Here is a 13,315-nt window from a genome sequence, read left to right on the forward strand (position 1 = left end):
CATCTAATTCTATAAACTATCCCAAACTTCTATTTTGTGGAGAGCAACTATCACTTTCATATCCATGGCTAGCATGAGTATTTAAAACTTCTGGATTTTCAGAGTCAATATTTCACAAAGAAATAGCGAGAGTTTATCACTTAAGTAGACGTAGATGCTGGGTGATTCACTGGGCTTCTTCCTAGCTGGGTGATTTATTTCCATACACCAGCCTCATAGTATTTACATAAGAAAAAATTCAAGGTAGCATATGCAATAGGATTTTTAACTAAACACATGACCAAATAATTTAGAAATGTCTCCAGGTCTTTGTATATGTATTTCAATCAATAAAGGAAGTGCTGTGCCAACCCTCTGCTTTTCCTATTAATTCTGGGTCTTTGCTCAAAAACCTTCTTCTTGGGGATGGGTTTTCTGACAATCCTCTTCCTTCCCCTGTACTTTTCCCCTTCCCAACTGCTCACTCCCAAACTAGTCTTAAACAGAGCTGATAACATTCTCCTCTGAACGTTATACTATGAATGTATCTCTTAGAGCATTATCCACATTTTATTAAATATTATTTATATGATGTCATATTGTATATTATATATGTGAGGCATCACACACACCCCTCTCCTACAAGACAGTGAGCCCCATAAAGACAGAAAGCATATTTTATTTATCCTTGTAATCTAGTGCCTGAGAGTGTATATAAATGTTGCTGAATAAATAAATGTTGAATTTTCTCAAGCCTAGTAGTAAAGATCCCGTTTGTTTTTCATGGATTATTTCTCTGGAGATAAAAGTGGTTTAAACTTACTAACCAAATACTGTGCTATGAATTATGTAGGAACAAGTTACTGTTATTCTAATACTCCAGAAAGGAAAAGTGAAGGAAAGAAAATGTGTTATGTACTCAGTGTTCCACGTTTAGCCACTGAGAAATAAGGTGTAGAAACTGGATTTCATACCTGACAGCGTGGTACCCTACCCATTAGCTTATGTCACTCACTTGAACAGCTCCTATTCTCTATTTGTAATAAAGTTTCTTTAGCACAATATGCTTTGGACTAAGAAGGAATATCAGTTCCATGAAGTCAAAAAAGGGCCTGATTTCTCCCTTTCCTTTTATGTAATGGTAATCAGCATTATTATCCTCTCAGCTTTCCAGGTTTGACAGGGAACGGTAATGCTTTAGTGACTGTGAGAAACCATGAGGGACGCCCCAGCTTTTAGGGAGTGTGTAAGCAAATGGCTGTTTCCTCTGTACTCCATTTCCCACTCTGTCTGTACTCCATTTCCCACTCTGTGAAAAAGAAAAGCGTAATATTTAACATCACCAAGCTACTGTGAGGGTTAATTAGATTTAATGGGGGAAGGGAGGCAAGCTGGTTAGGCACTATTCAAATTCAAAGACTCATTATTTTGTGTCTAAAAATAATCCTGATTTAGGAGTAAAATTAATTTGGAAGCTCAATCTTTGGTAATCATCTTCCCATACCTAAAATTTTTTAAAAATGCCATAGTTTTTTTTTTTTTTTTTTTTTTTTGCGGTACGCGGGCCTCTCACTGTTGTGGCCTCTCCCGTTGCGGAGCAACAGGCTCCGGACGCGCAGGCTCAGTGGCCATGGCTCACGGGCCCAGCCGCTCCGCGGCATGTGGGATCCTCCCACACCGGGGCACGAACCCGTGTCCCCTGCATCGGCAGGCGGACTCTCAACCACTGCGCCACCAGGGAAGCCCCAATGCCATAGTTTTTAATCAAAATCCCATTCTAAGCGCAATTCAATGAAGTAAAAGAATGGAGACCTGTGAATGTCCATTCACCTTTGAAGTAAGACAGTACACAGATCAGTTCTTTCTTTTTTTCTTTTCCCTACTTCTCTCCCTCCCTTCCTTTGCTCCTTCCTTCCTTTTTTTGAAGATACACTATGTGTGGAAAGGTTAATTTTGGAGAATGGAGTAACGTAAACAAATATAGATTTTAAATCTACATTGACTTTTGTTCGTTTGTTTCATACGAAACATTTGTGAAACACTTTAAATTCCCTCTTTAAGCAATCAGTAATCAATGTTCTGTGGTTGAAATAACTCTTCAGGTCATATCTGATAAGTTCCATCTCTTTTTGTTCAAGAACTAGTCAGTCCACCAAGAGGGGTGGGATACGGAGGGTGGGAGGGAGACGCAAGAGGGAGGAGATATATGTATATGTATAGCTGATTCACTTTGTTATAAAGCAGAAACTAACACACCATTGTAAAGCAATTATACTCCAATAATGATGTTTTAAAAAAAAGAACTAGTCAGTGAAAGAAGATCTTTGTATTCCCCAAATTAAAGGACAAATCCCTCGATATTTAAGGCTAAGGTCATAAAAAGGGCATCTAAACAGTAATCATCATAATTAATTTAATAGATTAATTTACTATGAAAATCTTCATGAGAAGTAGAAGCTGGTACCTGAGAAAAATCCGAGTTGTTGTCTAAATCTTACTAAAAAAGTGAGTGTCTTCTAAAAATGGAAAACATTCTTTAAAAATGTAACAGTTGATAATCCTTGGAAATATGCCATATCTGTTAGGAAAAAAACGTTGCACTCAGTTTTTGGTGAGTGAAGACGATTTGGCTGGAAAGGAACTCTATTCGTGTTTGTTTAGAATTTTCCAAAGGAAAGGGAAATAATGTAGTTCAGTCAGTAGAAATGTATTCTCTACAGAGAAAGCAGGAATAATTCTCTTTTAACATAGTCCTATTAAAAATTCCCATAAGACTTATAAATTCTCATCACATAGACTCTATACTCACCAAGCAAACTTCTGATTATTCATTCGATTTCCCCGGACCCTTGATACTGGGGACGGATGTACCCTGTAAGAGATGAGAGTAATCCAGTCATTGAAAAAGCATTTTCCTGATTATAAATGAACAAACAAAAAGTGATCTGGCTGATAAATGATCTCTTTTAGATTTGCTGAATATAAAATGACCCAGAACTTGAGCACCTCTTAGTAAATGGATGCAGTTAAGTTCCTATGCCTACAGACCAGCAGTCAGTCTCTCTTTCCTTCTGCACCACTTTTAACATACAAAGTGTTTGTCACGATGTTCACTGTGAAGACCCCCCAAAGGTAGGACCAGTTTTAGTAAGTTGATTCATTCATTCAGTCCAACAAAAAGTTACTGCTGCCTACCTAATCCTTGCCAGGTTTAGGAGTGCATAAAGGTAATGTAAGGTCTGGTGCTGGCCCTCAGTGAGCCCTTTCTGCTACCTGTTTCCGTAAGAAGGACACGAAGATACAGTCTAAGTATACACTCCCTCAGTCAACTTCCAGATTTAAAGCCCTGAAAAGCAAGATAATGAAGGGGATCAGTATACGTCACCCCAAAATATGCTACTGACGCATAAGGATTATTTTCATTTGAAGGCAACCACAGACACAAACAGGAGGAGGAACTCTCTACCTTCCCTTTATATGCCTAAAAGCAGGGCATACATTTCCCTTTTGTAAAGGAAATTTTCATTTTTAAAGGCGTTCCCTGCCCCCCCCACCCCACCGCCCCATACCAGGAAGCAGAGTACAATGTACAACTCTTAACACCAAAAATGGTATTGAGATGAGACGGCATAAACAACCCTTATTTACCATTAGTTTCCCCCATACATTTCCTAGTCACCTTCCTAAAATTTAGCCCCCGCTAAACGTCCAGACCCCCTTTTCTTTTGACAAGGCACTTCTCTACAATTTATTACCCTTTGTTAAAATGGTATATAAGCTTCAAATTTTAACTACCCCTTTGAGTTACTCACCACTGAGTATTCCTGCATGCATGTATGCATGCATGTTTTATGTGTAAATAAACTTTGGATTGTTTTTCCTCTTGCTAATCTATCTTTTGTCAGTTTAATTTGCAGGCCCCCAGACCCTAAACAAGGAGAGGGTGGAGGAAAAAAATTTTTTTTCCTCCCCTACAATAACTTCATCCAAATGTCCAGGCACAGAATCTGTGGGAATGGAGGAGAAAGGAAAGGTGAATAGTTATTTCTAGGAGGAAGGTCTTCTAGATGTGATACTCTCCAGCCGGGCTTTAAAGAAAACAGTCATTTCAAACCTTTAGCTAAATTATGGGGAAAAGATAGTAAAGACTATATTGTTTTACAAGCTTCCAGGGTTGGAGTCCTCCACTGGAAATAGTTGAAATTTCTAGGAACTGCTAATATCTTCCAATCAGGAGCTACAGCTGCTGAAACTCCATGAACCTCCACCTCTCTGTGGGTCACTTACTGGCAGCACAATTTGCTCTACTTCCTGTCCTTGTGGACACCTTCCCGCTTCCTAATAAAGTACCCATCTTTCTTTACTAGGTACCTGTGAGATCTAGGCAGTCGTTAAGCTTGTGTTATCTTTACTCTTTATGTCTCAGACATTATTCTATTTACAAGACAAGAAAAAATGGGGATTTTAAATTGGTCTTAAAGTCCACTTAGAACCAAGAGCCCCAAGGTTGATTAGAATCCCAGTTCTCCATAGTCGTTCAGCGAGTGAGAATCATTTCAAGACGGACAGTACAGGGCTTCCCTGGTGGCGCAGTGGTTGAGAGTCCCCCTGCCGATGCAGGGGACACGGGTTCGTGCCCCAGTCCGGGAAGATCCCACATGCCGCAGAGCGGCTGGGCCCGTGAGCCGTGGCCACTGAGCTTGCGCGTCCGGAGCCTGTGCTCCGCAACGGGAGAGGCCACAACAGTGAGAGGCCCGTGTATCGCAAAAAAAACCCCAAAAAACAAAAAAAAAACCGGACAGTACAGTTCTAGCCCCTCAGAAGGGCCAAATGCAGTCTTTCCGTAAACCCAGAGCCAGGCTGCACTTTGCACTCAGGAGGCTTATTTCTTCCAACATCCCTTATTAACATTCTTTTCCTCACAGCACTTCTCAATGGATTCTGCAGCTGAGCCGCTCAGCACAGATTTTCTGCTGTGTATGGGGGAGGGGTTGTTGATGATGCAGAAAGATGGAGAGAGGCCAGACAGCCCCTCTGGTGAACTGTCTCTTTCAAGCACGGCCCACTTCCTGCTGTTTTGCAGCTACAAGGATCACCTGTTGGTCTTGGCATCCGGCCACAGGGGGGCCTATCGGAAATGACAGACTCAGCTAGAAATGAAAGCCAGCTCATATTCCAGTGCCCCAATTTGGGGAGAGAGAGAACAAACACCCAATAAAAATGCGTAAGAATTATACACAAGGTAGCAAGTCTCATTCTTTTTGTTTTCTTTTTTCTTTCAGTCTGTCTGTTTGAAACACAGTCATCAAAATGGAATTGTGAGCCCCAAACTGTCTCTCCAGTTAAAGTTCCCTGACCTAAGGGAAAATACAGGAAATCCTCGTGAACCTTGCCTGCATACCCCATGGGGTGTCAGAATCCTACGGCCTAAATAAAATGTGCAGGAGTAATAGCCCACATACTCACAGTTCTTTAATTCACTCTGCATCCTTTAAATGTTTACGGCATGTTGCTTCCACCTTAACCCTATTTCTAGTCATGATAATTCCACCAGGTGAAGTTTGATGATATAGAAGTACGGATGCTTCTCACTGCATACATACATCAGTGGGAAAAAATGGGTCTGTTTAACGTATAATTACAATATTCTCTAAGTAATTGTATCTTTTAGCAAAACTTCATTGATCCATAGATCAAATATTGTAAGTTGATAATTTCTTAACTGTTTAACAGTCTTCAAAGAATTCCTGATTGTGTATGTAAGACCAAATAATTATAAGGTTTCTTGAAATGGTAAAACAAGAAAGGTTTTTTCCCTTCCCAAAGCGAGTAAATTGATAACCTGGAGCTTACTTTATCTGATAAAGTAGACCGTAAAGGTTTGCATTTCAGCTACTCCCCAATTTCATTTCTGCAAAAGAATATGCAGTGTTTCTGTGAGCTCTGTCTTTAGATTGTGGCACTTTTTGCCTTCGTCTACCTTCTTTCCACATATAGCAGCTAGGCAGGTAGCAAAGTCAAAACCCCAGTAGGAGAAACCACCATCTAATCTGCATGTCATGCATTATTCATGACCTCCTGATTCCTGCACCTGCATCTAGGCAGGAAGCTTGCAGGGAATGTTCATTATTCTTCTCTTAGCCTCACACAGGCTTGATTACTGCTAAGCCACTTTGTTCTGTAAGTAAGGGTTTCAGGCCTTAGTACTAACCGCTGGATATGGAAAGGAAAAAAAAAATCACCAGGCTGAAGAAAAGGGCAATCTTGGTTGTTGTATAACATGTATTCAATCCTACAATGTGCTCTTCGGAGACTGACAGTTTAGGTCAGATGGAAATGCTTGCATTTGGTAATTTACATTACACAGAAAAAGGAAGCTATAACATTAAGGTCATGTACACCAACTGTTCTATTTATATACACTTACTCATCTGAGGCAGACAGCATGTTTATAATTTTACCCAACACAAGGCTTAATTTAGCTTTTTTGCTTAGCATGTGAGAACTTTTTAGATACCTTCATACAAAAATGATTCTTCCTTCTTTCGGTATAAGCACTAAAGGACCCGACCCTCCAATCTTGTGTTTTAATGGCTAACATTTATAGTTAATCAAGAGAATATGACCGGTCTGGTTTTTTCCAATGTTTTCCTGAACCTATCCGAATGGCTGGTGGCCGGCGGTGGGATGTGAAATCTCCATCCCCAACGCAAATTATTGATCACGGATGAACTGCTGGGAAGGGCACCCATCCTACCTTTTTACTATCCCCACCGCAGAAAAGCTGTGACAATTTAAATCCAATCTTATAGCCCCCAGTGGAATCAGGATGAAGTGGTAAAGAGTACAAACTGTGTAGCTGCCTGGGATTGAATTCCGGCTCCACCATTTACCAACAGTGTCATCTTAGGGCAAGTTATTTAACCTGTCTGCCCTTCTGTTTTCTCATTTCTGCACAAATGGAGGCAATGATAGTGGCCACCTCCTAGGTCTGTGAGATTTAAATGAGTTCATAGTTTTAAAGTGTTTGGAACAGTGCTTGGTACACAGGAAGCAGTTAATACATGTTAGCTATTATTAGCAGTGCCGATTGGATCGGAAAGGATGGGAAGATGGAACTGGAATATCCAGTTAATTCCAGGGGGTTGAGATAAATGTGCTCTACAGAGCCTGCAGTCTCGACTACTATGCTTATATGACTTCACTGAAGGCGAGGAAATAGCAAAGAGAAATAAACACCCATACAGTAACATGAACCAAATACTCTGGTTTCTAAGGTATGACTTCCTCTCTGGCACCTCATTTTGTCTTCTTTATTAGAAGACCTGTCTTCCGTTTACTAAATTGGATAGTATTTCAGCTGTATCCCATGCAAGTCAGTAACCATAGGAATAAAGTCATCCCCATTACTAAGCCTTTACTAGGTGCCAGACACCATGCTTAGCTCTTTAGCTACATTACCATATTTTCTCCTCATATCATTAGTATCCACATTTTACCTTTGAGAAAAATAGGTTTAGAAGAGTTAGATAAGTTGCCAGGGTTGCACGGAGAAAAGCAAACTCAGAACTCGGACACAGGTATGTCTGACCTGTCTTCCTGCAGATTATCAACCAATACTTATAAACTCATGTATATTCCCTCCCCACTACCCCAGAGGATGCAATAAAGTGAATTAGCACCAGGGGCCTTAACAAGACTTAGCATTTATTTGAGCCCGACCGAACATTCTATAGTATAAATAGATGCAAAGTGAATGTACTGGTTTTCCTGGCCTAAAATTGGCACCGGGCTAAATATTAAGCCTTCGGGGACTCACCAGAAATAGAGTCACAGTCATATACTTTGTTCTCCCTTTAACTCTTCATGAAAATTCCGCATTATTTGTGTTACCATTTCAACACATAATATAACACATGTAAGTTTTTGATGGCAAAATGAATCTACCTCCTCACTTCCCATTTTTTCTAGAACCCAAACCAATCCAGTTTGGGACCACACGTGTCTGATGAAACCATCGATGTCACGGTCATCAATGGTCTCCATGTTTTCAAATCTACTGGTTAAGTCTCAGTCCATATCTTCTCAAATTCTCCACAGTGACTCACAGAACTGATCACTCCTTTCTTGAAATCTCTACTCGGCATCAGTGACATTTTTCCAGCCTTCTTACTCTTCTTTTTTTCCCTTTGCCTAAGTCTCTTCCTCTCATTCTTTTGAGCTCTAAATATTGGTATGGCCTGGGGATCATTTTCCCATGACCTTTCTCTGTCCTGTTTCAGCTCACTCCCTGGATAAAGGAGTCTCCAAAATAGCTCCCCTCACCCCCTTGATGATTTCGTCCCATCCACAGGCCTTAGATACCATCCATATAACAATGACTCCCAGATTTCTATCTCCAGCCCTAGCCCCATATCAACACCAGACTTAGGGTTTTCAGCCCCGACCAACCTTTCCCTTAAAAAATAAAAGGTGTTCCTTTTCTTATCTTCCCAGGCTCAAAATTCATTCAACCAGTTGCAACCCTGAAATAATATTTGAGCCGTTTCATGTTCTCATGCCCCATATGTTAGAGAGGCTGCTTAAGTGAGAAAAATCAGAATAAGTTATTATTTCAAAGACCAATAAAATATTTATTGTAACAAATTACTCATCTAGTAAGATTAGAGATTTTCATTACAAGATCATAAGAAATTATTATATATACATATTTCCTATTCTTAAATCCACTTTTTTCTGTTATGTAATAAAATGAGTAGCCTGTACTCTCATCCATAAATTGATCCAATTATTTGACAAAATACACACTTTAACAACTCAGTTTACTCCATTTGGGGAAGCAAAGATTAATCTCTAAATAACTCCACGATTATTCTTAAGAATCAGAATTTTCCTATGTAGAATCACATGAAAGATAATTTTAAAGTAATTCTTGGTATTGCTGCCTTCTTACACACAGTTGTACTGAATACAAGTTCTCATGATTATTCAGGTTGGTTTGGATGTTTTTATCATAATACACACACACACACACACACACACACTACACTACACTTGACCAAATAAAAATATAAGCATGACACTTATTTAAACTAAGTGGGCCCTTTTTATTCTCAGTTTTCATCAAGTCACTGATTAGATGACCATTAGGGATGCCATATATTTTCTAAGAGTTCTTTTTCCCTCCCATTATTTAATTCTCTCTATGCAGAGCCACTGATATTATTTTCAGAAGAGTAGGCTGAATTTAAACATCATACAGAATTAATGTGATCATTTCTTCACAGTTCACTTTAACAGTATAAATTTTGTTAAAAATGTAGTGCTTTGAAAGGAAAAACATGTATTTCTGCTACACATCAACAGAATGAGAAATTCTAAAATGGGAACATTTGGTTGGTATAATTACATCACATTAATTAATACCAGGTTCATCTCCCAGCATCCCCACTTGCTCTCTCTGTGGCAGTGACACTGAAGATTCTCCTTCTTCCCTTGTCCCCTGGTTAGGGAATGCTCAACTCTAAGAAGCTGTCCCAAACCTCTAGGTCTAGGCCAACTTGCTCCAAGGTCTCACAGCCCAGGATACTTAGCACACATTAACTAAAGACTACAGTTGTTTGTACGTTTAGTTTATTTTGTCTGCCTCTCCAAGTAGATGATATGTTCTAAGGGGACAAGGGAGCTTTTCTCTTTTCACTCACTGTCATTAACTCCTTTACCTGCCACAAAGTGGGCACCCAATAAATAACTGTTGGAGCATTAGCCCTATTTCCCTACTAGACCAGAACTTCTAGGATGGGTGGCAATGGCTTTGTCTAAGTCACCACTGCATCCTCAGAGCTTAGCAAAATGCATAATACAGAGTAGGCATATAATAAATACTTGTTAAGCAATAAGATGCAGAAAAAGGATAAAATATTTTAGATTTACAAATCTGAGCTATTTTACTGAGCACCTCCAGAGCACCTAGAGCTTCAATAATTGATCAATATTAACTAAATCCAACACATTTTCCTTAACAGCTACTACCCATGAAGTCTTGCACTGTGGGCTAAGACAGGATCTCTGCCCTCAGGCAGCTTGCAGTCTAGGTGAAATAAAGAGGGAGCAACTACCATAAAATAGGGTAGGAAAATTAAAAGGGATTTCAAGTTTTATTGGAGGGAAGAAGAGGTTAGAATTAAATCAAACTGTAAAGTAACAGAGAAGGTTTTGAGGAGAAGACCTTTAAGCTGGGCATGAAGGAAAAGTAAAAATTTCATCATCAGAAGTGAATGACGGTAGGAAGATACTCCAGGAAGAGAAGCGTGAATTGAAGGTGTGAGGTGAATAAAAAGATATGCCTGGAAGGGAGAGTTTCTTAGAAAAATTGGGGAAAGATGAGCTAGAATATCAAGGCAGGTGTAGAACACAGATCAATAAATGAATGTCTGAAAAGGAATCAGTAATTGGGACAGTCAGTTGTGTGACAATATCAATCTTTCCTCTACTAGACAAAGCAATGTATATACTTCATGTATATATATATATATATATATATATATATATATATTTTAACATCTTTATTGGGGTATAATTACTTCATGTATATTTTTAATTTAAGCAACATTTATTGCATACCTAGTATTTACTCATGAATTCAAATATTACTTGAGCATCTATTATGCCAGACACTTCTAGGCTCTTAAGCATGGTGAACTGTGTTAGGGGAGAGGATATTACATCTATCAAAACGTGATTCCTGACATCAGGAAGCGTACAGCACGGCATGAGTTTAGACAAATGATTGGCCATCAGGGTGCAGTGTGATAGCTGGCCATGGGAGCAGATAAAAAGGTCATCAGGATAAAGCTTTGGAGCAGACAAAGACTTTTCCTTGAATTATAAATACGGTAAGTTTTAAAGGAAAAGTTTTCAGCTATGGAGAGGAAAGGGGCATCCAAAGATATGAAGAGGCATGGAAGGGTAGAAATAGCCATAGCAAAACTACAAATTGTTCAGGGTGCCAAGGGCTGGCAGGTCTGGAGAGGCAGGAGATTATGTAATAACAGGGAACCCTGGAGATTCCCACATATGGATGGGAAGTTGGAGTTTCATGACTCAGTTTAGGCTCATGTGATCTCACGACCAAGATTAAGAGACTTGATCGTCTCTACCCTTCCCTCAATGCCAGAAAAGCCCCAAATAATCTGTTTCTCCCTCAGTATCACCTTGGGCAGTAAATGGCACCAACCACAATAGCGTTAAAGAACGCAGCAGCCCAGGAATCATCCTTGACTGAACCTCTCTCCCCACATCCAACCCATTTTCAGGTCCGTCTGCTACATCCTACCCACTTTTCACTTCCACAGCCATCAATCCATTTTAACCCACTCTTCTCTCCTACCAGCACTACTCCCTAAACCTCCTCCCCCAATCCATTCTTTACACTAGCACCATAGTGATCTTTTTAAGAGGCAAACCTGTTTTTTTCCTCGCTCTGTTAGCCCTTTAGTGGCTTTTCATTGCTCTTCAAATAGACCCAGATCTCAACACAGCCTAAATGCCCACGATCGGGCCCCTGCCTACCTCTCTAGCTTCACTTTCCAACAATATCTGTGCTTTCTGTGATCCCATCACCCTGGTCTCCTTTCAGTTTTGGTGCCTTTGCTTATGTTCTTCCTTTTCTATAGAAGCCCCAACAGGCCCTCCGCCCCTTCATCTGGTTAACTCTTACTCATCCTCAGCTCTCAGCTCAAAGAGCTCCTCTCAGGGCACCTTCCCTGACTCACCAACCTACATCATGTCCATACTACAGACTCATTATTCTCTGCATTTATCCTTCTCATCAGGCTTGTGGTTATTTATATACAGGTGCAATCATCCAATGAGAAGCAGAAACGATTTTCTCCTTAGCTCTCCACTATATGCCCCGTATTGGACCCTACATCTGATACAATTAAATATTGCTCTTTAAAGAGAAGGAGATGATGAGAATTAGTAATAGTAGCCTTTTTATTTTCCCTGAGATTTGTTCTTGCAATAATCTGGAAAGATAAATAAGTAAACGTACATAATAATTTTATACACAGATTTAATATGCATTTATTTTTATATTTAATATGTATTTATATGATAAAATATAAAGTGGAAGAGAAGGTGAATGAAAATGGAATGGGCCTGGGTGTTGTCTCCTGGGTCCCACAGGAGATGGGTTCTTTGGACCCTGCATCAGCCCAGGCCCAACACAGTCTGAGCACAGGACCCATCCAGGGCCAGGATGCTAAAGCAGATGTGTCTATCACTTCCTCATCTCTGGAGAAATTTGTGGAAAATTAGTGGACACTGTGGAGACACTAGTGAAATTTAAATGAGGTCTACAGTTCAATTAATAGTGTTGAACCAGGGCTTCCCTGGTGGCACAGTGGTTGAGAGTCCGCCTGCCGATGCAGGGGACACGGGTTCATGCCCCGGTCCAGGAAGATCCCACATGCCGCGGAGAGGCTGGGCCCGTGAGCCTTGGCCCTGAGCCTGTGCGTCTGGAGCCTGTGCTCCGCAACGGCAGAGGCCACAACAGTGAGAGGCCCGCGTAACGAAAAAAAAAAAAAAAAATAGTGTTGAACCAATAGTAATTTTTTGGTTTGGACAACTGTACTATTATTATTTAAGATATAAAGCATACAGAAGCTGAGTGAAAGGGATCTATGAACTCTCTATAGTATTTCTGCAACTTTTAAATATGAAAATTATTTAAGACTAAAATAACTTAAAAATAAAACATTCTTAAAGTGCTATTTCTTTGCTGGGATAAGAATATAAGCAATACAGACCTTCTAGGAACTCCTTTTTCCCTGTTTTATTTCATGCTTTTCAACAGTTAGTTATTGTTGATAGCATGCATTTTATAAGTTTATAAATATGAGTATATCTGTGTGTGTATATTCTCTCTCACACTTTTTTTTTAGTAATTAAACTCATCAATCAACAATTCTAATGCTTTCACCATCATCTTTTCCATGCATTGGGTAGAGAATTACTAATAACAGGTGTGCTAAGAAGTGGTAGAAAGGAGTAGAAGAAAAAAAGATGAAGTCATTTTAAAAGGTTAACAAAGGGCTTCCCTGGTGGCACAGTGGTTAAGAATCCGCCTGCCAATGCCGGGAACACGGGTTCGAGCCCTGGTCCGGGAAGATCCCACATGCCGCGGAGCAACTAAGCCCGTGCGCCACAACTACTGAGTCTGCGCTCTAGAGCCCGCGAGCCACAACTAGTGACCCCACGTGCCACAACTACTGAAGCCCGCGGGCCTAGAGCCCGTGCTCCGCAACAAGAGAAGCCACTGCAAGGAGAAGCT

The 13,315-nt window shown here is 40.2% G+C and overlaps 1 protein-coding gene across 7 annotated transcripts in view; it reads right to left on the minus strand.

Annotated features, from left to right (window-relative positions):
* The window catches only part of KLF12 (Kruppel like factor 12), a 443,387-nt gene that overhangs the window by 71,228 nt on the left and 358,844 nt on the right, over positions 1 to 13,315 (minus strand). For all 7 annotated transcript variants that reach the window (XM_032610840.1, XM_032610842.1, XM_032610838.1 and 4 more), the window contains one exon: positions 2,789 to 2,851. In XM_032610840.1, coding sequence (XP_032466731.1) covers positions 2,789 to 2,851 — 63 coding nt within the window. The remainder of the gene's footprint in view (positions 1 to 2,788; positions 2,852 to 13,315) is intronic.

The sequence above is a fragment of the Phocoena sinus genome, chromosome 18, assembly GCF_008692025.1.
Source record: "Phocoena sinus isolate mPhoSin1 chromosome 18, mPhoSin1.pri, whole genome shotgun sequence".
In the NCBI taxonomy this organism is placed as follows: Eukaryota; Metazoa; Chordata; class Mammalia; order Artiodactyla; family Phocoenidae; genus Phocoena; species Phocoena sinus.